The sequence below is a fragment of the Ambystoma mexicanum genome, chromosome 5p (assembly GCF_040938575.1).
Source record: "Ambystoma mexicanum isolate Mex_15411 chromosome 5p, UKY_AmexF1_1, whole genome shotgun sequence".
Classification (NCBI taxonomy): Eukaryota; Metazoa; Chordata; class Amphibia; order Caudata; family Ambystomatidae; genus Ambystoma; species Ambystoma mexicanum.
Genome location: NC_090930.1, coordinates 1,320,680,148 through 1,320,705,206, shown reverse-complemented (window position 1 = coordinate 1,320,705,206; position 25,059 = coordinate 1,320,680,148). Strand labels below are relative to the sequence as shown.

At 44.6% G+C, this 25,059-nt stretch overlaps 1 protein-coding gene across 1 annotated transcript in view; it reads right to left on the bottom strand.

Moving 5' to 3' along the window:
- Positions 1 to 847: 847 nt before the first annotated feature.
- Positions 848 to 25,059, bottom strand: part of UBE2QL1 (ubiquitin conjugating enzyme E2 QL1) — a 128,471-nt gene continuing 104,259 nt past the window's right edge. The window contains exon 2 of the mRNA XM_069613718.1: positions 848 to 2,420. Coding sequence (XP_069469819.1) covers positions 2,289 to 2,420 — 132 coding nt within the window. The 3' untranslated portion in view covers positions 848 to 2,288. The remainder of the gene's footprint in view (positions 2,421 to 25,059) is intronic.

Genomic DNA, 25,059 nt, shown 5'->3' with positions numbered 1-25,059 from the left:
AGAGCAATAGATTGAGATTAAATCGTTGACCATTTGGGGAGCAAAAGGGTTGAATGAATTGCAAGGAAGGGTAGGCACTGCAAAGGGTGGGTGCTAATTTAATAGGAGTTGTAGAGAAGAGGTAGTCGAGATTAGAGGAGGTAGCAGGAAGAGGTGGTGGACAGGAGGAGGGTTGGGGGGAGAGGAGGGCTGTGAGAGTGTCACGAATTGTAGCGGAAAAGTTAGTAAACAAAGTCTTTAGCAGATAGGCAGGAGTAGATGGATATTGGCTTAAGAGACGTGTAAGCAAAGCTTTTAAGGTAGATTGAAGTTTGCAGGGGTGATTGTGAAAGGAGTGATTAGGTTTGCGAAGGAGGAGGATTTGGAACAGTCCAGTGCAGAGGTTAGGTCAGCAAAGGAATTTTTGTAGTCTAAAAGTAGGATAGTTCTTTATAAATTGAGCCAAAAGATTCGTGTGATAACAATGGTGTGATAACCTGGGAATATCATGCCATGGCGTAGAAAAACATCTATATAATCCTGATGCATAATCCAAAACTGTTGGCTTTGTCAATACTCTTTCTGTAACATTAGCGTTCCTGTTCCAAGAATAGCACCAGCTTTCCAAGTTTGGCAATTTAACATTTTAGATGAAAGACATGTGTGCATTTTTCCAATATAGCATTTTCAAAATGTAAGATTTCAAAGTGCTTATGGCAATGGAAGATACATTGTGTGTTTTAGGTGTTGAGTGTAGCGTGTTTTTTAATTTGATCAGCCACCCGGTCTTATTTATGTAACACGTTTTCATTAGTAGCAGCTGCTTCCCCCTAGACAGTCAAAATCATTACAGTTCCTCAACACGGGAGACAAATTAAACTTTAATTAAATAACATGACATTTATGTACAGCAGTGGTTTCTCTTGGGCGCTGGGCTCAAAGTACGCACACATTTACTAATAAATAAATAACACTAATAAAACAAATCATAGATCAGTGTCATGCAAATCATCTTACATTTTGTATATTTTTTTCTTTTTTGTGGGGCTCCATGAAGGTTTTGGTGCCCATAGTCACTAAATCTTTTCTAAATAAAGTTGCATCCTTTCTCTGAGTGTTATACAGAAATACATTCCTTTTTTCAAGTTGCGACAACTGGCAGGTGATACAAGCACATAGTGATATTTACCAGTTGCCGTACACTTTCTTCAGCTGTGGGATTCCGGTCAAGTTTATAGAGTTTTGCCCATCTGCTAATTTGCAACAGGTACTTGGGCACATGTTTTGAATGCATACGCAATTCCATAGTGTTGCGGTCAGAAGGGAAAGCGTCTTGTAATAGGCAAAATTGAAGATTCGAGCAAATCAGAATATACCGTGAACATGTACGGTAACTCGCATAACCATTGACGAAGCAAATCGGGACAAACAGTATTCGCACAGCCTCACTGTACATTGGCAGGAAAATACGATCATACCATGCGCCAATGGAGAATCCCGTGGTAAATCTGACAATGAGCAGCAATTTTCTTCTATCTAACAGCATGAGTTCATCTTTGCACAACAGCACAACAAACAATCAGCAGGAATAATGGAATTTCTTTTTTTAACCGTGCATCGGTTAATTGTAGTCCAAAACCGTTTCACAGTAGGCCCTAATCGTATTCATCGCTTCCAACCTTGTAATCCCACATTTCTGCTTCTGAAGATCTCCTTGCGCGCTAATCCAGTCCAAATCAACACGGAGCTCACCTTCTTCCGGTTTTGCTGAGGCGGGCAGGAAAATAAAACAGGACTCAAGATAAACAGCACAGCAAACATGTACCTGACAATGCTATGCTAGGCCCGCCTATTAAATATTGACTCCCTCATTTACATGTAAATGAGCTGAACAGAAGGAGGGTGGAATTTCCACTGCTGCCCTCTCTATGCTGCCGTCATGGAAAGAAGCCTAACACAATATGGCCAGAATGGACAAATGAGGCAATCGCAACCTCTTGCATTTAACAATATCGCTCATCAATCTTGAAACATAATCGGCGAAATTACCTTTTGTCCTCCCTCCATCATTCCCTCCTCTTTGTAAACACATCTGTTCATAAATAAGTTAAAGACCTTTCTGAAATTCCTGGTTTCAAATTGCACCTAGAGTCGAAGAGAATCTAAATTGGACAGGTCATGAGAAGTAGTGATGCACAGCACTGAACAAGATGGCGGAGGACATTTGTTTTGTGTGTGTGTGTGTGTATGTGTATGTATGCTTGTGGATTCTGAAGTGTCTGGTGCTGGCAGCTTTCTGGATGCCCACATCAGCCATCGGAGACGGGAGGAGTGACCCAGCCGTATTTCTCGTGTGTCTTCACCAAACTTTTGAACGTTGCTTCTGCTTCCTTGCGACTGAAGGATTTTTTCGACTTGGCAGCTTTTCGGCAGATGCGGCCCTGCAACAAAAAGAATAGAGAAGAGTGTCAATGATCCCTCAAGATTAACAAAATTGCAATGACACAATACAGGCATGATACGCTGCTATGTATTGGCCTGCTACACCAAGTACCGTCTGCACAAATATGCATTCACTCTCTGAGCAGAAGATTGAAAAATATGTACATATACTATTTGTTCCCTTATATTTTGCCAAACGTGCACATTACCGTCACTCATCCTGAAAATGCAGTCATTTTAATGTGACAAAGGCCTTTATATGGCTACCAAATTGCATAGAGTTTCAGCATTGTATAATTGTATCAACATATTTAATCAACAATATTACAGAACAGTAAATCGATTAAGTTCTCACACTAAAAGTGTTCCTAACGCCACGTTTAAGTTGGTCATATTTTGCCTGGAAGTGTTTAGGCCGCATAATACTAATAATCATATAATACTGTTTTGTTTGGTATATGTGCAATTTTGAATGCTTGTATATAGATGTGTACTTTTCATTCTAACCAGTTTTAATACCTATTTGGTAAAGACCGAATTAACTCAAAGCGCAAGCTGATTTGGCCAGCTCATTTTGCCCAGAAATGTGGGCCTGTACTGGGAACAAAGACAAATGTAACTAGAAAATGTCACCAACTTGGAAGGGCTATTTCTCTGTACTTGATATTGAACATAAAGTACATACATTAAAAAGCTCAAAAGCAGTGGGCCCGGAGGGGCCTTTCAAGTTGTGATCTGACAAACCGTGAGATTTCCCTGACGAGTGAAATCTGCTTCTTGCTGGGCTGCGGACCTGCTTGGCTGTAGGCGGCAACTGCAGGGAATATTCCCTTGGAATTGCTGAGCATTGGCCCAGCCCAAACTAGCCCCAAAAAGAGCGACATACTGAAGCGACGCTGTCTGACAAACCAGGAGATTTCACTGAGTAGTGAAATAGGATGCTTGCTGGGCTGTAGGCCACAAATGCAGTGAACATTACCTTGGAATCGACAAGTATTGGCACCGCCCAACCTGGCCACAAAAAGAGCAACATGCCTCAGCGGCGCACCAGCGCGTGTAACAGTCATGCCATCTCGCCGCGAAAAGGGTACCATGGAAGAGTCAGTGCCAGCCCAAGATACCAGTGGTATTGGCCTGTTGATTCAATCGGCTGGAGAAGTGGAGATCTCTACTGGCGGGCCATAGGAGACTTGGGGACAGAGACGGCGAGTCCCATTGCATGGGACAACATGGCCACCTGGAGCCATAAGTATGATTTTAGGAAAAATAAACTCAAATAGTCCGGTAAAGGTGGAGAGAGCCTGGGGACTAATAATTTTTATAATTATAAAATCACCTCATAGTGCCATTACTCCCATTAATTCCAAAGAAACTGATATGGGAGCCACTAGTGTTGTTACAGTGGACGAACGTGTTCCACTAAAAACACATTCCCCAATAGCTTCATATGAATTTGATGTACATTTAGAAGGGAGCGACCTCAGGGACAAAATGTTGTTACATACACCAGTTTTACCACTGATGAACGCTACGCTCTCGGTTGCTGTATCGGATGCTGGTGTGGAATCCAACAGAGGATTGACAAATAACAGCAATCCTGGTGACATTAATTTCAATGATTCTGAGAGAGAAAAGAACATTACAATGCACGCCAGGCAAGGCAATACATCAGTGACTACTGGTAACATTAGCATACTGGATTGCTTTCATTCTGTAAATAAATGGCAGTAAATGTAAATTATCTCCTCACCTCCTTGGTACAACTATGTGAAGCCGCACACAAGGAATTGACTAATCATACTATTATTCTGCATACTATTTCTAAGTGACTGGGTATTAAACCAGTACTTAGTAATGTTGCCTGCCATAACTCAGACATGATCACGGCAGACGACAGATTAACAGAAGAGTTTACAATAGCTGACTGTTTAAATAATGGAAACCGTTTTAGCTTACGGCACCCTTCACAGAGGAGAAATATCCATTTGCATATCAGTCTTTGTCCCACCAACAAGGGCAGTCCAGCAATGAAATGCTAGGCAATTCTCCTCTGAACAAGAGTACCATCAGCAGCCCCAGACACGTGTTTTGGCCTTGTTGGGCCTCCTCAGTGAGGTGAAGCTGAGCCTCTCTAAGGCACAGTGAGCAAGTGCCCACATCTGGATTACCCTCGGTTACATAGGTCCTTACAGAGATCCGCAACTGAAAACACCAGTTAAGACGACTGAAGCATTTCCATATAAACAGCCAGATATTCGTGAATTTTAAAAAAACTAAACTCCATGAACATCAGGAAATTGCAATTTAACAGCGAATGAAGACTGTATATATTATGAAAGCTTGAGTGAGCTATTCAAGGACAAACAGCCTAATCCACAGGAAGGGTGTGGACTTATTAGACCACGACATTTTGAATCACATAACACAACTGCAGATCCTCCCTGGCAGAAACTGGACACAAGTTACTCAATCATTGATATATGCAATAAGTCTACTGTAAGAAGTTCCATGGTGGTGAAGAATATCTTGCATTAATGAACAGCCATGAATGAAGGCCCCACGGGATGTGCACTCAAAATGTATAGTTTATTTTGTTCCCCGATAGAATGCACTTTAAACCGCAATGCCATATTGACCTTATTCCTTCTGATTCTGCTTCTACGTATGATGGACTCTGATGATATAAAGATCATAGAGCAATCGAAGAGTTCGAATTGGCCGCAGCCATTATTCGTTTTAACTCGGAAGTTATTCTCTCAACGGTATTATCTCACAAGAATGGATTCTTAAAATTGGGATATGAACTGAATGTAAAACCTTTTTAAGAATGAATCTCATATTAATCGAAACTATAGAGATAAAATTACTCTTGAAGAATCACAGCAGGGCATCAGGAAAACCTACACAGATTCAACTAGCAATGAAGAACCCTTTACTAAGGAAAAGCACAGTTGGTCTTGGCTTCCCGGCATATTGCAAATGAGGGACATTCGTAGACCCTGAAAATCGGCACCATGTTTTATTCTAGAATACTAGGGGACCTGCTCATTACCAGGAAGAGGGGGGACATGGACTCACTAGATGATTTCATTTTCGCTGCCCTACAGGAAATATGGGCTGTCAAGCCTCTTTGTTGTGATGGTAGGAATACGATACCGAAATATGCTTTACAGGTTAATACGGGTAGATTCAGAGGTGGCCTGCTCATTACAGTCAAAAACGGTATCACAATTGAGTAAATACCCACTGACACAGAATATTTCCTGTCAGGCAAGACGAGGGGTATATGGCCGGGCAATCATTATGAAACTATCATTACCAATACATATGAGCCTCCGGGAGACTTGCATAGTGAAGTCCTCATGAAGGAACTGGAAAAAATCATGAACCAGTATAACCATGATGGAAATATCCCAATGGTTTTACTGGGAGATTTCAATGCCAAGATACCCTCTGAACATCCGTTGTTGTTGCATGAAGAGGACTACTTAGCAATGAGTCTACCAGAGTCTATTCTTAGAAAATCAATCAATTTGCCTCCCTTACTATTATTAGAATCTTTCCCAACTATTTATTGATTTATGATGCTTAATGGTAGATGCATTGGGTATATACCTGACATCTATACCAGAGCATCTGCCTTGCGCATGTCTACCCTTGATTACTGCCTTATAAAAGCTTGACATTTCCCTCTAATTGGGAGATTAGTGGTGGTACCCAGAGAAGAAAGCAATAATTTCCCAGTGATTGTTTCATGTATCTGCCTAGTTCCTGAAAAAAGATTGGAATGCGATGCCACAAGACAACCTGAGATTAATAATAGCCAGTGTCGGATTTCACGGAGATCCAAGAATTTAGAACAAGCAAATGCTTACTTGGACAAACACAGCATTTATATCAAAACTGCCCAAAGCAGCACGCAATTGATGAATACCACTCTAACCACCACTAAGTAGATTGAGGGCCAACTTAACAACTCTTACCGTTATCTAAAAGAGTATAAATCCCAGATTGAGAAGTTAATATCCAAAGTTAATATCCAAAATCTTTTCCAAACCACCTCGAACATGTACCACGTTTGGCAACCATATTAACAGGAGACAACACAGACATCATTATAATCGCAATATCATAGATAAAAAGAGGGGAAATTAGGAGAGGATTGTGGTATGTGCTCAGTGAGAACACAGCTCATGGGACTGTGTTAGCACAATGTGCATCATTTAAATCAACCTATCGAAAATAGCTACGTGGCTATAAGCGACAACAGAACCTCGAGTGTTGGCAGAGGCTAATTAAAATATGCAAATGCAATGATGCTCGTACCTTTTGGCAGTTGGTCAATGGTGCACACCAGAACTTGAACTTGGTGGATGGTACCTCAAAGGAAAGCTGGGAGGCATGCATCTCAACTGCCATTGGGAAAAAGACACAGGATGTTTTGCCAATTGACTTGGGCTACTAACTGGTGACATACTCACGGGCATATAGTAACATATATATAAAAATAGCAACAACTCGAGAGCACTGGGTCCTGATGGCATTTGCAAAGTACTTTTAAAAATGAACTTCATGATCTGGGGAAGAATTTTGCACACACTCTACAACGATTAGTTACACAGGACAATTACCTGAAACCTGGCTAGAAAGCATTATTGTCCTGGTATATAAACAGGGCCCAAGAAACTAAGCCAAAAGCTTTCGAATTCTCGCTATGCTTGATACACCCGCCATGATATTCATGAGGGTGTTGTTGCCAGATTTAAATGAGTGGGTGATGCACAATAAGATTTTGCTATTTAATCAAACAGGCTTTCACAAATCACACTCCATACTCGATAACATCACAGCCTTCATAACTATATTATAAAGTGCATGGAATATCTATGCTCAAGCCATTTATGTGGCATTCATTGATTTTAGTGCAGCCTTTGATACCATCAACAGGAACCTACCTTGGCAAAAACTTGCTGCGTGGGGGACCTCGAATGGCCTTTTAAAGACGATTATTTCCTTACATCTTAACACCACAGTCAAAGTAAGATTAAATCAAAACGGAACTTTAACCAATGCCCTCCCTACATATAACAGGACTGAAACAAGGCTGCATATTAGCCCAGTCACATTTGAAGCTATTCATGGCAGATCTTACCATACACTTGTTTAAAACAGACATCCATCACACACATATTGGCACTATCAAAATTCCCAGGTTTGACTATGCTGATGATTTGATCTTACTAAATCTTAAACTGAAGGGTCTTCAATGATCGCTAAATCATTTGTCGGAATATGGAAAAGCCATGGACTTGGTTATAAACATCTCCAAAACCAAGGTAATGATCTTTTTGCCAAATAAAAGAAAAGAGAAACATAGCTTCATTTAGGAAGTGGATCAGCGGATTGAGAGAGTCACCTAATATAATTATCTAGGAGTAGTCATTGACTATCATCGTAACTGGTCCTCACAGATGGATACATTAATTGTTGCTGGACTTCAACAGAATGGTGCATTAAGACATTTGCTAAGCAACATGCAAGCAACTCTCTGTCCTCCATCCTTAATGGATATAAGATGAAAGTTACTCCTAAAATAATATACGGAATTGAGGTATGGCGTGGCAAGAGGCATAATTACTTTAAAAAGCTGGAGAGCTACTATCTAAGGTCTATCCTCGACCTCCCTTCTAGTCTCCCTGTGGAATTTTTACTAGGGGGAGACGTATTTGTTCACTAAAAGCACATAATTAATATGTTGCCTTGCATATAATGGAAAACTGCCCAATAATGATTGCAGCTTTTTACCTGCCTTACTCACGGATGAAGCTGGCAAGATGAAAAGCCTGTAAAAGAAAATGTACTTGTTTGGACATATTGAGGGAGGGAGATAGGTGGTGCAGTCTTCTTGGCCTAAGTCCAACATGGGGGAAGATTTTAGGAGACATAGTAAGACAGTGGTCCTTCACCTTGATAAGGAACAGAACTGGATTAATGTGTCCACTAAATCAAGTAGTCGTGAGTGCATACGTACTTCTCTCCGATTGATCATGTCCATCACTGCCACTATTTAAGGCAATTCTCCAATGTATTTCTCTCTAGAGAATATCTGAAAGTGAAATGCAATGTGCTCAACACGCTTGATGTTCTGGTAGGGAGATGTCGGCAAGTGAGAAACAAACACATTTTCAGACTATGTAAGTCGGAGGCTATTGAAACAGCAAAACATTTGCTGTGTTCTTGCAAAGCCCAGTAAAAACTGATAAAATGTTGGCCTCTGGAACGTGGGACTGGTTGCACTCACAGGACGGGCCACAATGGCCAGTATTTCTGTGGGGCAATCATATTCCCATCATATACCATTCTACAAAACTATGGCTTAAAAACAGAGCATTTCTGGGAAAGGTAGTAGTTAGTCTGAGGAGTCGTGGGTCGCAGTGCTTTAATCTATACCTCACCATTGATTGACAAAAGAATCGGCAAACTCTTTAAATATATATATATATATATACATACATACATACATACATACATACATACATACATACATACATACATACACACACACACACACACACACACATACACACACACACACACACAGATGGTAAATGATATACTTAAAACATGAATGTTGATGAGATCTGCTATGATTTTGTGAAATAATATCTCTCCTTTTTTATAATGGTTAATTTAAGATTGATTTTCTGTGTTGAAAGGTAATTTTATACAAAGTTTATTTTGTATTTTCTATGTATCAAAAGTCATAATAGGCTGTATTATACTTTAACAAAAAATTGTGTCTTGAAAGGGGGAGTTTATTTTCCTTGATTAACAAAATAATAATTCAGTCAGAATTATCTAGTACATTGCATAAAAGTTACATTGTTCCTATCTATAAAAATGGTGATCGATCAAACCCAAATAAGTTATAACTCCATCACCCTCCTCGACCCCACCAGTAACATTTTTGCGTCCCTTTAACTTACAGACCTGGAACATTGGGCTGCTGAGTCTGGAAGACTTACAAGGTATCAGGACATCAAATCAGGTATCTCGTGGGTGGAGGGCAGCCTACCAGTATATACGGATTGTATTTACTTAGCTTTTTTTTTGCATTGATAGGCATTGCATATGGAAAAACAAACGGTTGAAATGGTGAATAACTGAGGGGCACCTCAAAACGCGAATTATGTTACACACAGAGACCACCATCCAGATAAGAATGAAAGCATCCGGACCACTAGTTTGAGACAGGGTTGCGTACTGGCAGCCTGTCTGTTTAGCCTATATCTCTCTGATCTGCATGAAGTTTTGGATACAATCCAGGTATTTTCACCTAAAACAGGACACCTACACTTAGGGTCGTTAGCGTTTGTATGCAACATAATGCTGTTTGAGAGCACTCAAACGGTGTTACAGCTTTGCTTGTCGGCTATGGAGGCATATGTTAAAGAAAACAAGTTACAAATAATACTGCCAAATCATGTATCATAACCCTTAAGCGTGGCAAGAACTCTCTGAGGTTTAAGTAGTATATTTATGATCAAAGAGTGTTAATAGTTCATTGTGCAATATATCTAGGCACTCCAATTTACGATAAGCTTAAGGGAAAGGAACGATTTATTAGACTAAATATGAAGCAAGCCCATTTGGTGGGACTAATGAAAAAATAAAACCAAATTCTGCAGTTCCAGCCTCTGATTCCTTTTTAAAAGGGGAATGTAAGTCCTTCCCTATTGTATGGTCTTTAAGTGGCTTATACAACGAACTGGGAGAAACTCAAATGTACTGAAGGCGGTCTATGGAAAAAGGGTCTTAACTTACCATTATTCATGCCAATAGTAATGATTAGAACTGAATTGGGTTTGGAATCATTGTACACCATAATCCTGTGGAAAAAACGCATGATATATTGCAAAATATTGCGTCCTCATTGTTTGAAGATCTGCATCAAGTCTTGCATCAAGAATTGGCCAATGTCTTGTTCAAATACTTTGAGGAGTGTGACAATCTATTGAATACAATTGGATGCAACTGACATCTATTTAAAAATCATACAGGAGTTAAGAAAATAATCTGAGATTACAATTGGTGATGTCGAAAGTCTCATTTTAAAATGACACTCTTTACAGGCAATATGCAGTTCTTTATAGGAGCTACAATTCCTTTCCCAAGTATTTGAGTGGGGCCCAAGAAGGCGTCTTGAAAAAGAAAATAGAACATGTTGTTTGTGCCCAGCATTGAATAGATTCGAAACCTTGCAGCATTTGATTGTTCACACCCATTTGTCAATGTCTTCAAATTTCTTTTGGCATTGCTTATTAAATGGAGAAGAAAATATCTTTGGTACTTGTTCTGATCAGATTTATTCTAATGTTACATGAACATTTGGGTGACAAATTATTTGGCTATTGTGAAAAGATGAATTCAGTAAGATTTTAACTGTATTATATATTAGAGTTGCTATATGCATTATGAAACTCATTTACATTTTTTTATGGAGTCCATTACTTTCAGAATGTTGTTTTTATACAACTATCACAGTAATAGTAAATACATTATTTTAGGGCAACTGTAGAAACAAGCATAATGGTACTTCCAGCTTACAAAACGGGTGCATACGTTCTTGCGGTTTGTCACAGCCTCAGGATCAATGGTTAACTTGTGACCAGAAGGTTAGTTTCAAGGGTCTTTATCGTAAAAACAGAAAACTAAGGAAGAGGGGTTAAACTGAGGTAACTAAATGATAATTCAATACAACAGAGCAAAGTAAGTACCTCTGTTTGTCAGTGGTCTTCAGCCCTTGCCTTCATACCTTAGGTGCTGCTTTCCTGGCAGGAGAACAATAGCTCAGTTTCTGGGGCTTTAAGTGCTATTAACTTATTTTGTGGCCTTCATATATGGTCAGGGTGGTGCATGTTGTCTTTCTAAGATACCAACACCACCCCCTGGGGCAGGATGTCATCTGAAAGATCACAGTGAGCACTGGGTTTGTTAGTCTTAACCCCCTGATAGGCTGCCAGAGACTTCTTTGGATGCGATTTTCCTCATGTCTGCTCTTTTCCACCACTTTCTGATTCGCTCTTACTCTAAAAGTAGTCTGTGACCCAAATGACTCATTTTTCTACCTGGTATCCTCCCATCCAAACTGCACCTGTTCTCCTTTCCCTATCAATGGTTTCCTCCTCTCCTTTCCCTCTTGATGCCCCCTCCAAACTGCTCCTACTGATTCCTACTTCCTATCACTTTCCGTATCCCTGCTCCACCATGCACTGCCCAACCCCTCTCATCACCAACTCCTTACATACACCTTCAAGGCTTTATCACACCCATGTGCCTTCTAGGATTCAGAAGGATGGCGTTTGTGTTTGGCATTGTCTGGGACACAGAGTGAAACTGGCATTTGATTCCAAGTGGGGAATGCCTCGATCTGCTTGAAGACCTGCAAGAGCCAAGTGAACTCACCCCAAAACCTGAACTGGAGATATCTAGAAAACTTCATTTGCGCTTGGTGAGTCTGCCTGAACTTCCAGATTTGGACAAAAACCTAGCAGAGAGGGTCCTCGGGCTTCTTTGGGACGTTTTTGAGGAAAGCCTGGTTGAAACTGCAGACCTGGATTGTGCATACAGAGTGGGCAGACCTAACAGTGGTAAACCTCGACATGTTATTTTGGTTTTGACCAGGTCAAGTACCAAAGAGAATATTTTTAAAGCTGCAGTGGTGAAAAGGAAGATTTTGTATGAAGGGGTGGCCCTTTGTATATATCCTGACTATACTCAAGAGATTGTGGAGAAAAGAAGAGCCTTCAGGGAAACAAAATCACTAGCCAAGGAGAAAAACATCCATGTTATTTTGACCAAACCAGCCACATAAAAGATTTTCTTTGATAAAGAAACTAGTAGCACAGAGACTACACTGGAAGCAGTGCAGTGGCTCAAGGAATCTGCAACAAGTATTTATTAGGAATCATTTTACTTCATTTGTCCCTTTGGATATGGGCCCCTTTTTATGGCGTCTGCATCATGACTGTGGGCGTTTTTGATTTTAAAACATGTTTCTTAATTGATTTGTATTTATTAATCCTGGGTCTGGTTTTTATTACTATATAAAAGGTAGAATTCTATTTTGTAATTAAGTTACTATGGTTAATATAATATAAAATATGTATTGGTGGTTACAGTTAGCTGATGTTTGTTTTCAAACTGGTGTCAGTTCCCATGAGCGAGCGTCGCTTCCCCGAGCTTTTGATTAAGCGCGTGGGTCCTTTACTTGAAAGCGCACATCACCGTAATGGAGGGTGCACTCTAAACATATACTAGTGTGCAGTGTTTGGGGCGGACTAGTGGTGCAGGATGTACTGCATCTCCTTGGAGTGCGGTGAGTCACGATTGCCTCCCAGTTGTGGAGCTGCCCCGTGACGGGACGCACACGCGGCGGCGTGACGTTGCACGCCGTCGCATGCTGTATAAATAAATGGGGTATTCCCGGCCGCGTCAGAGCGACCTGGAAGCCCGAACTGTAAGGACGTGTGCTGTGTGGTCCTTACAGGGTGGGGGCTTACAGGCATCACGCGGGGGTGCTGTACCCACCCACAACAGTGGCGACGAGTGGAGGCCGATGCCCGGGCCCGGCGGTGAAATTATGTATAATTTTTCTTCCTGAAACGGATCGAACGAACGCTTCGTTTCATGCCATGGCCGTGCATCACTCACGCGGCTGGTGGCCATTTTGTCTACGTGGCCGTGGAACCTCACTGAGCTCCGGTTTGGGCGGTGAGTGGCATCCAGGCCTAATTTCTGGGTACACTGCTAGCAGGCAGTTATACCTGCATGCCCATGCTCGAATTTTGTATTTTTTCCAACATTTGGGCTTCCTACGTCGAGTGTAAGCTAGGAGAGGGGCTATAATGGCTGGGCCTGCTTAGCCCAATTCTCTTTTCTTGGCTCAATTTTTGGGACTCCTACACCCATTGCGTGCTGCTACAGCGAGGTGGCTGGTGCTTCTTCATCCCCTTCATCATCAGCCTGTTGAGGCCTCATCTTCATCCTCTTCATCATCTGGGTGGACTGCTGCAGTGGCAGACCCTGTGGAGTTCCACCTTCTGTCCCCGGCTGAACTTTTATATGCCTGGGTGGGGCATCAAGGCTGTGCAGAGGCGGTGGGTGATTGAGTTGCGGCCCCCAGTATCTAAGGAGGGGGTGCCTGTGCGCTCAAGCCCACGAGTGATTCGGAGGATCAGGAGGACGGTGCTCAAGCAGCAGCTCAACAACAGGCCCGGTGCCTCCAGTGCAGCCACAGGCGGCTGCTCCACAACAACTCCCTCAAGCCCAAGTCGGTGGTCAAGCTCTGGTGCCGCCTCTAGCACAGCCAATTGCTCAGCAAGGACTTCCCATCATGGCCCAGGCACGTGCCCATGCGGCCCTGCAGCCCATCCCTGAGTTTGACGTATCGGGCCCACCATCCAGCATTGGGCCCAGGTGGAAGAGGTGGGTTGACCGCCTTGATATGTACTTTAGGGCCGCACAGGTAACGGATGATGACAGCAGGGTGACGACAATGCTGTACTCGGCGGGGCCTTCCATCCAGGAGATTTTGAAGTCGCTTCCAGCAGGGGATGGCTCCTACGATGTGGCAAAGACTGCCCTCCAGGCTCACTTTCTCCCTCTTGCCAACTCGGACTATGAGAGACTTGTAATGCTGTCGGCCAAACAAAAGGAGGATGAAACGCTGGACACTTTCTATGGACGCCTGCGCCGCCTCTCCCTGGCATGCGCATGGGGAGATGCGGAGGACATGATACGCACCATGCTGATCCAGGCCTGCTCCTCGGGCAAACTCAGAAGACAAGTCCTGAGGAAGCTGGGAATCACCCTACCCCGCATCCTCGAGCTCGGCCGGTGCCACCAGGTGGCGGAGGCTCGGGCATCCAGGATGGAGGCGGGGTCCCGCTCAGTCAAGTCTGAGGAGGTGTGTGCCATGTAGCGGGATGGTAGAGGATCGAGAAGGCCTGGGGTAGGACCCCGTGACAGAGCAGGAAGAGCAGGGGAATCTTGCCAGAAATGCGGATACGACCTTCTGCACCCGACTGAGTGTCCGGCGGCCAGAAGAACGTGTGGTAGGTGCGGACTGCCTGACCATTTCTCAAGGGTGTGCAAGGCAGCCCTGCCCGTGATGGTGCTGAGAGGCCCGGCTCGGACCGTGTTTCAGCGCCAAAGCCGCCCACCAAACGTGGCCCAGGTGGACCAGGGCGGGGAAGATGCCCACGTGGAGGAGGCCGATGAGGAAGAGGAACAGAACATTTTCTTTGTCTCCAGTGTGGGGATCCTGAGGGGCAAGAACAGGAGACAACCGAGGTGCGTGGTGGAAGTCAATCAATCGCCAGTCCCGGTCCTGGTAGACACTGGAGCATCGGTCAATGTGATGGCCCGGGGGCATTATGATGCTCTGGACTCGCCCCCCAAGCTACTCACACCGAAAGCTCGCATATTTGCATTTGGGGGACTGGAACCAATCCCACTGGACGGCGAATTCGTGGCAAAGGTGGAACACGAGGGCTCGCAGATCAAGGCCCGATTCTATGTAACGCCAGTGAGTACCAACATGCTCCTGAGCTGCGCCGCCGCTGAGGCTCTCGGAATTGTCACCTTCGCATATTCAGTGTACCTTGATGACATTAATGATCTGCTCGACAAGTATGCTTCCCTCTTCAGTGGAATTGGACGGATGACTGGTGACCCGGTGAGGTTGCATATTGATGACTCTGTGCAGCCCATTGCCCTGAAACACCGTAGGGTGCCGTTCCACCACCAGGAGCAGGTGGACAAGGAACTGGATAACCTCGTGAGCCTCGACATCATTGAGAAGGTAGAGGGCCCGACTCCCTGGGTATCCCCGATTGTGGTTGCGAGGAAGCCCAAGCAACCTGACTCTGTCCGTATCTGTGTAGACATAAGGCTGCCCAACAAGGCCATTAAGAGGGAGCGGCATCTCACCCCCACCATCGATGACATTATTGCAGAGGTATAAGGGGCTCGTTTCTTTTCTAAGTTGGACCTTCGGGCATCAGGTAGTCCTCCACCCGGAATCGAGGTATATCACCACATTCAACACTCACCGGGGGTTATACCGCTACAAGAGACTGAGTTTCGGGGTGACGTCGGCAGCGGAGGTGTTTCAGAATATCATCCAAGGCGCCCTCGCAAATCTGGAGGGTGTGCTAAACATCAGTAATGACATCTTGGTGTTTGCAAGGACCGAGGTGGACCATCTGAGAAGGCTGGCGAAGACATTTGAGAGACTGCAAGTGCTAGGCCTCACCCTTCATAGGGACAAATGTGAGTTTCTGCACCCTTCCATCGAATTCTTCGGATTCGTATTCAAAGAGGGAGGGGTATCGCCAGACCCGAAGAAGGTCCAGGACATTAAGAAGGCGCAGCCGCCTGAGTCGGTGTCCGATGTGCAGAGCTTCCTTGGCATGGTTACCTACTGTGGGTGGTTCATCCAAAACCTCGCCTCTAGGTCTGAACCCCTTAGGGCTCTAACGAAGAAGGAATCTGCCTGGCACTGGGGCCCACTTGAGCAAGCTGCATTCGAAGACATCAAGGGTACCCTGGCAGCGGAGGACACAATGGCGTTTTTCGACTCTGCGTTACCATCCGAGATCATTGTCGATGCCAGCCCATTTGGTCTGGGCGCCGTGCTAACCCAGGTGGACTGTGATGAGGATGTTCGGCCAGTGGCATACGCCAGCAAAGCGCTGTCCGAGACTGAACAGAGATATTCACAGATTGAGCGGGAGGCTCTAGCGGTCCTTTGGGGCTGCAGAAACTTCTGGCTCTATGTCCTGGGACGCCCGGTGACGGTGGTGACCGACCACAAGCCCCTGCTTCCCATTCTGGCAGGGTCCTCTTCAAAGCCACCGGCCAGGATCAAGCGGTGGATGCTCGCTCTTCTGGAGTATGGGGCCAACTAGGCAGCAGACTATCTCTCCCGGCATCCGGGAGCAGGTGGGGGAGTAGAATATGACACCTGTGCTGAGGAGACTGATGATCATATATCCGAATGATGGTGGAGGCGGCCACGTCCAACGCAATGCCCTTGTCGGAGCTTGAGGCAGCAGCTGCCGAGGACGAGTGTTTCCAAATCCTAAAGCTCTCCATGCAGCAGGGCTCCTGGAAGTCAGTGCTGGAGTCCTTGGCAGGACGGACTCAGGAGGCTAAGACGGGGCTAGAGCAGCTATGGAAGATCAAGGAAGAGCTGTCCTTCTCGGCGTCGGGCCTTTTGCTTCGAGGCAACCGGATAGTGGTCCCACAGTCCAAGGTAAAAGATGTGATCACCCTGGCCCACCATAGACACCAGGGTGCCGCAAAGACCAAGGCAAGGCTGTGGCTGAAGGTTTGGTTCCCCGAACTGGAGCGGAAGGTCGACGACTTCGTGGCAGCATGTGTCTGGTGCCAGGCGGCATCTCCGTTGCAGTGAGAGCTGGCCATCGAAGCGATGCCCCAGGGCACGTGGCCCTGGGAGGTGGTCCATGCAGACTTTGGATCAACGACCGTGGGCACCCACTTCCTGGTGATCGTCGATGAGTATTCCCGATACCCGGAGGTGGAGTTTGTGGAGTCTGTGGCTTTCGAGCCCATGGTGGTGGCTGTGGAGAAGGTGTTCGCGGCCCATGGATTCCCCCACACACTGTGTTCGGACAACGGCTCGCCCTTCCAGAGTGAACGGTTCTCTGAATTGATGTGGAGAGCTGCGGGGTTCAGCACCGGAAGGTGTCCCCGCTGTGGCCCCGGGCAAATGGAGATGCTGAGAGACTAATGCGGACACTCAATAAGACCTTCCAGATCGCACAAGGACAGTCCCTCCAAAGAGCTCTGTATCAATTCCTGCGGGTGTACCGCACCACACCGCATGCATCCACGGGGGTGGCGCTGGCCGAGGCCCTGTTTAAGCGCTGCCCGCGGGGTCTGCTGCCCGAGGTGGGGGAGAAAGAGCCTGGGGTGATTGACAACCAACAGGTCGAGGTGGACCGGCGGATGAGGATCTATCAGGAGAACTTGCGAAGGGGCCTCCGTCCTCAACGGCTGGAGCCCGGAGACGAGGTCCTCATCCGCAACAGACACCCCCAGGGGAAACTCTCACTCCCCTATGAGCCGGAGTGATTGGACGTTGTGGTCGTAGAGGGGTCCGTGGTGACTGCCTCCGACGGAAGATCTGCCGTCACCCGGAATGTCAGCTTCTTCAAGAAGCTGGGGGATCCCAGAACTGAACCCAGCTTGGAGCCGGACGTGATGGACATGCCGGATGATGGAGGCGGCTCCCCGAGCATACTCGAATCCCCTGTCCGGGGGACGTCTGTGGAAGGACTTCCGTGCTGGCGGTAAGCGGGAGGTACCCCCAGAGGGCTGGGCGAGGGAAACCCACTTACCTCAGCGATTACGTGCTGGGACATGTGGCTGATCAACCTGAGTCCGGGGACTGTTGAGTAAGGGGACCCGGGTGGTTGACAATAAAGGGGTTTTGGGCAAGTGACGTGTGAAATGTTGTGGTTTGCAGTGTATAGTAATAAAGTATTTGTTTGTCCTCCTGGAAAAGGAGGAGTGTGGCGCTGCCCCGTGACGGGACGCGCATGCGGCGGCGTGACGTTGCACGCCGCCACGTGCTGTATAAATAAATGGGGAGTTCCCGGCCGCGTCAGAGCGACCGGGAAACCCGAACTGTAAGGACGTGTGCTGTGTGGTCCTTACAGGGTGGGGGCTTACGGGCATCGCGCGGGGCTGTTGTACCCACCCCCAACACCAGTGAGTGAGCAATCTGATTGAATTGTTCTTTGGGGACTGCGCCAGCCTTCGGGGCTGAGATCTTAAAGGGATGCTCGCGCCTAGCATTCGTTGCAGGGTGCACGTTTTGCTTTATGGTTTACTTTGTATTACACTACAGAAAGGAAGGCTTGCACTCAGGGGCTAAAGTGATACTAAATGAATGCTTAGCGTGGCGAGCTTATTTTAACAGCTCGACCCAGCTTGTCTATGTGAATGCTCAGTGAAGGGCGTGTGCGCCTCCCCTGCTAGTAGTATGCATTGCTTCCGGTGATGTAAACATATAAAGAACCACAGGGCCTCCAGCATGGTTCTGTAAATGAACGTGAAGTGTGATTAAGTGAAACGAGGCTGTGTGGTGTGGGGCTAACGTTGTTTGCTTCTAAGCAGGAAGCAAAACATGAAGTAAACTTATTGAGAGCCACGCGTGAGGGGTTCCTGTGTGGTTCTGCTTGTTAAGTGAAACAAGGCCATGTGGTGCGCGGCTAATGTTTTCTTTTAAGCAGGTAATGGGGGGGGGGGGAGTTTAATGCACAAAATGTAAAGTTTGAAAGATTGGGGGTTTTACTAATTACTCTTATAAAGGTGAAAACTGATTTGGAACGCACCCCTTATGTTATGCCTAATACTAATCTATCTTGTGGCATCACGGTTTCAATACTTAGGATGTGCTCACTTAACTATTTCATTTTTTTGGGTTACAAAATACAGTATAGAAAACTTAAGAGTATTCTTAGCTACATTTTCTTTTGCCTGCAATTGCCCATACCCAACATTAATGGTTTGGGAAATAAATTGCCATCACTGCCTGCTCAGTGGCACACAGCTGGCCAGCTAAAGGAAGGATACGGTATGGGAAATAAAGTCCAATAAAGTCTGCTCGAATTTTGTTATATCTTGGTTAATCAGTAAACAATGCAGAGACAGTATGCTTGCTTGCGATACGCAGGGCACTTCCTGCTCTAAGGCTTGGGTGAAGCGGTCTCTTTTGTAGGTTTGCAGGTGTATTTGGGGGAGAATTGAAAGGGGTTTGGGCAATGGAACCCAGACTTACGAGCACAAGAGTCACAATGTACAATGTCATTTAATTTGTTACAACTCTCACTTAACAGCTATTTGATCACTTGCGTAGGCCAAATGCTGATTAATTACATTGAGGCACATTCATAAAAGTTCATAAATTCACCAGATACCTGGCCAACAGTGATATTTAATGTAAAAGGCTGTTTACTTATCTGTAGTTCTCTGCACACACGCGAAGTGGTTTAATGCAGACACGATTATTGTCACTTAATAGATATGGTACCCCTAATCATAAAAACTAAAACAGACAATGCCTGATCAAACACTATTACCTAGCTGGCTTGTATGATTGACTAGCAATGTTGATGACGGGAAGAGAAAGGCACCATGGAATGGTGTTTGAAACTTGAGGTCTATTAAGACTAGTTCATACTATGATTTGATTGTGTCACTACTTTAAACGTGATTGTCTGCACTTTGGTTCTTTGTCTGCTATGTCATTATTGTCATGTAGGAAGATGCCCAAAGCATGTCTCTTTCAAACCTTTGGCACTTGTTTGAGGTTTGGTGGCAGAGCAAGGGCTAGGATTACTGAGTCTAGCGCAGTGTGTAACCCGTAGGGTGGTTTTATGGGTTTGTTGACATATCATAATACCTGTTGGAATATATGTGTGAGTGATATTTATGTGGAGGGAGGGTGGATTTGGGATAGTTTTGAACACAATTGCAATTGTGTGGATCTTAGCAGCCTGGTGCGATAATACCAGGAACTGTTTTAGTGTTGTATTGTTGTTTTTTTGTGAAATTGTCTGTGTTTCTGTCTGGTGTTGTGAGTCTGGCAAGGGGAGGGATTTTTTTCAAGGTGTCAACTCGGGGCAAGCAAAGTTTGAAAGACTTCTTGGAACGTGCATGCAGATGTGGAGGCTATACTAATCTCTGCTCTTCCACCAGTCTGGATTGAGATGTCATTGTCTTTCATAATACCCAAATCCAATTACTGGAAGATGAATACTGCTCTGTTGAATGACACGGAACTGGTATATAAGCTTGTGGAGGAGGCAGAATTCTTTGCATCTGTGAATTGGTCTCCAAATGTGTGTGTGATATCAACCTGGGAAGCCTTTAAATGTTATATGTGTGGTTTGCTGATAGGTCTTTCCAGCAGGAGAAGTAAAGTGTTGACGTGTGAGTTGAAGGCACAGCAAGCTGAATTCCTGGATTTAGAGAGAAGGTATATGTCAAATCCAACAATAGACACTGGGGATGTGTTCATCCATAAAAAATATCAACTGAATAAGTTATTGCCTGAAAGGCCAGGGAGATTCCTTTTTAGAACCAAGTGTAATTAGTATGAAGGGGGCAAAAGATGTGACAGACTGCTGGCACATCGTTTGAGGGTCCAGGAGTCAGATCGAAAGTGCCATTACTCGAGTGTCAGGAGGGCTTACATTTCGCCCAACTATGATCAATAAGGAATTCCTTGACTTCTACTCTGTGTTGTATAGCTCCGAAGGTCTCCCAGCTGACGAAAGCATAACAAATTACCTGGATGGATGTTGCTTGAAGAAATTACCTGACACGATGAAAACTTTGTTGGACTTAGCTCTTTCAGTGGAAGAATTGGTGGGAGCCACGTCCCACTTAAACAGTGGCAAGTGTCATGGTCAGGACGGGCTATCTGCAGAGTTTTACCAAATCATGCCAAGGGTTGTCTTCAAGCTCCTATTGGAGGTGTTGATTGAGCCGATGCAGAGAGGTGTACTACCAACAACGACTAGACATGCTTCAATTTCAGTATTGTTAAAGAATGGTAAATCCCCGACTTCTGTAGGGAGTTATAGGCCAATCAGTCTGATAAATACTGATAAGATCCTGGCCAAAGCGATGTGCTTGCGTGTTGGGAGCACCTAATTGACCCTAACCAGTCTGGCTTTGTGAAAGGAAGGAGCTCTTACATCAACATGTGAAAATGGATATTGACGTTGCAGGAATGCAATAAGTTGGACTCTTGTGTAGCCGTGATTTAAGTTGGATGCCGGGAAGGCATTTGACCGAATTGAGTAGAGTTTCCTGTTTGCACTATTGAGGAGTTATGGATTTGGTACAGATATCGTACAATGGATATCGTTGCTTTATAGCGGCTGCTGTAAATACTAATGGATGGTCATCCAACCCGTTCCAACTGGACCGTAGGACAAGGCAGGATTGCCCATTACGCCAGTGCTCTTCCTGCTGGCCATGGAGCCACTGGCAGTGAGGATTCGGCGTGATGAGTGAGATAGGAGTTCAGTATGGAGATGTGTTGCAGAAGGAGTGGTTATATGTCGATGACATGCTGTTTGTGCTACGGACCCTCGACTCTTATCAAAATTGAATTTGGACCTGGCAAGTTGGACTGAATTGAAGTTATCACTTTGGGGGAAGGTTAATGTCATCTGCTCCACGCATAAACTATGTGATGAGCATGTTGCCGCTACATGTTAAGAAGAAAAGTTTAAAAGAAATTGACAGCTTGCTGCAAAACTTCCTGTGGGAAAACAAACAGTCATGGCAAAAACTGTGGAAATTACAACTCCTGTGCGAAAGAGGTGGTCTAGGGATTTCAGATTTTGCATTGTACCATCCATCGTTCTCTGCCATCCCTCCGATTACCATTCCTGGAGAAATTCCCTGAAGAGTGGGGGAGGGTGGAATCTGGTCTGAGCACGCCACTGTCTCCTGAGGTATTTTTGTCATCCATAAAAATAAAGGGTTATACAGCATCAGCGGCGACAGATTTTTGGAGGAAACATGGCGGAAGTTAGAGGAAATTATTGAGGAGCAAGACACAGTTCTGTTAAGATTGTCTGTTTGGCTGAATACAAGTATATGTTTTGATTGGTGAAGCGCTTTTCTGGAATGACTTGTTCTTACGTGGGGAACAATGGATCGGGGACCTGATCAAGAACAAGAAATTATACCCGTCCACACTTTAGCTGCCACAAAAGACCTTTGAGGATGCACTTATAATGAATACTGTAAATTGAGACTGGCATTCAGTGAGCTGAACGTGTCAGATGATGATGTTCTTAGGAGACATCTATTGACCCTGAAAGCAGAAGGTCATTGTGCTTCTCGTATGTACAAGTTCTTGGTGACTAATAGGCATCCAAATTAACAACTTCTCAGGGCTTGGTCTTGCCTGTGCACAGAGGTCACAACTACGAGATGGGAAATACATTTGTGCAATTGTTGCCTTGAGTTCCCTGAGTCTAGGGGAGAGAATTTGTCAGGTCAAAATACGGAACAATGTATACTGGACTCCAGTTAAGATGTTTGCAAGAGGTTTGTGTGATGCAGATGTTTGTTGGGGCTGTGGCCATAGAGGGAGGTCCTTCGATGTGGGAGTGTTTGAAGGTGAGGTCGTTTTGGATGAAAGTCACTAGAACTATGAATACAGTTTTAATAACAGATTTTGACTTTCAGACTGTAATATTGGGGGATGATACCCTCTTGGACGATTTGAGTTAGCCACAGAGTTGCTTGTTTTTTAGAGCAGCCCTTTCAGCAAAAAAGATCGTTCTGAGGGACTGGAAAAATGTCACAGTTCCTTGCATGTCTGCTTGGATTAATGATTTATGTAAAATGGCTCTGATGGAGAGGGTATTTTTGAGGAGAGAGAAGAAATTGAATTTCTATGAAGGAATATGGGGGAGGTTCTTGGAGATTATATGATTACTGGACATGTGCTTGGCTGTCCCAGCCTGTGTTTGTGTAAATGTTGATGTATTGTATTATAGCAAAACTGATAAAAATGTGAATATAAAAAAAAAGAATGAAAAGTTAGCAAACTCACAAGCTGTATTTCTGACATTCTGTGACCATCTTACCACACTTGATCTCAAGTGCCTGCGGATGTGGTTCTGTGCCCAGCAAAGCTACAGCAGTACAACTTTGTTGGATATTGTTTGACACCCCTGCTTGTTGTACAGTCCATACCATTCCATTGTTTGTATTACTTGAGATTCTAGCACTTTAATGGCACCATAGACCCTCCATGAATTATATCAAGGCCAGCTTCTCTATTGAGCAAGGATTTCTTAAAGGTCAGTTTAGGGGTCATTCATAACAGGCTGGGGGATTGCTGCTTCCCCATTTACCTCCTCCGGGACCTACTTCAGACATTGGGTTGTAGCCCAAAGCCCCAACTCTCAGCCTATAACCTGGGACATTGTTACAGAGCCCATCTGACCCTATATGCGTTCAGTCTGATTGTTGAATTCCGAATAAAATGTTAAAAAGAAAGGGGGAACATACATGCTAACATTCCCATTTCTTTCAGGTACCATTTGCAGAGTTATTTTTGCATTCTGGAACATATAGTTTTCATTTTACCCTCATTATAATCCAGAATTAAAGTTTCAGAATGAAAATAAAATAACAGCTGGATGAGCAACACCCGAATGGCAGGGAGCATGCTGACATGCATGGCGGAAGAGAGATAGACTAATTATCAATGGCCACACCTCATCCTGGCATTTCCCACATGACACCCTATAGACGCATACATTTAACAAACTAAGAATGTCAGCTGTTTTGGAATGAAGTCTGTTTCTACTTACAATTGTGACATCTGTTCGATTTGGTTGTGAAGCAACCTTGCTTCAATATTGTCCCTTTGTTTGGTGGGATCAGTTGGATGCTCAAGGGGCAAAAGCACCTTTGTAAGCTTTATCATTAAGCTTGTTGCACCAGTCGTCTTGGTGAAAGCTCTTGTTGTTTACGGACCCAAAAAACTGCATCCGTGATTTAGGCCATGGTCTGCCATCCCTTTCACTTCTCTGTCGTTTCTTAAAAGACTAAGCTGTGTTTTTTTGTACTTTTGTTTGATTTTGATAAAAGGTACATTGACATTCCTTTTGCACTGTGGTTCCTTGCACAAGGTGCTCAAAACAGAATATGCAAATACAATTAAATAAAACATGAATTCTCTATTTTATTGTTGGGGTGCTATCATTACATTTTGCTTTTCAGTGTGTGCAACGTGCCAGGGGGCTGGTGATGGCCCAATGTACTAGTGGGCACGATTAACATGCCAGCAATGCTGCTCAATAGCACATGCGAGATTGAATGTGTCAGGGCTGCTACTCAATGCCCAAGAGGCTATGCAACCGGCAATACAGCTGAGCATGCTAGAATGTTGTTGACTGAGCCAAGGGACTATGCAAACATCATGGGGCTGCTCAGCACAAGGTCAACTGCTTACTATGGTGGAGATGCTGTTCAAAATAATATGCCAGTGTGCGATTCAAGTAGGTGAAAGGCCTGCCAGTGGGAAATCTAAAGTACCCAATATGCTAGGAGGCTTGTAGCTAATAAACCAATGGAGCTCTAGATTATGCCACATGGCAGCCTGAAACGCTGGTTGTGGTTTAATGTGTCGGGGTTTCTGTCCTATATGCCGTAGAGCAATCCTAATAAGCCATAGTTCTACCAAGCATGCCCAGAAGAGAACTTGGAACCAAAAGTGGCCATGGAAATGTTTTTAAAATGGACCCATATTACACAATGTGAGCGAATGTAGACAGCAAGTCCAACCCATCTAAGTAGAGTTTAGAAGGTTCTCCAACCAAGAACATTTGGAAAAATAGTTCCAAATACTGAATTTAAAAGCACATTTGTCCCTAAATAGGGATTAAAAAAGTAGTCAAACATAGCACTAAATTGACATAAATAATGTGTTAAGAGTGAAGAATAACATACTGGAAGCTTTATAACACATTCTTTGCTTCAGGAGGACATGGGGATATATGGAAG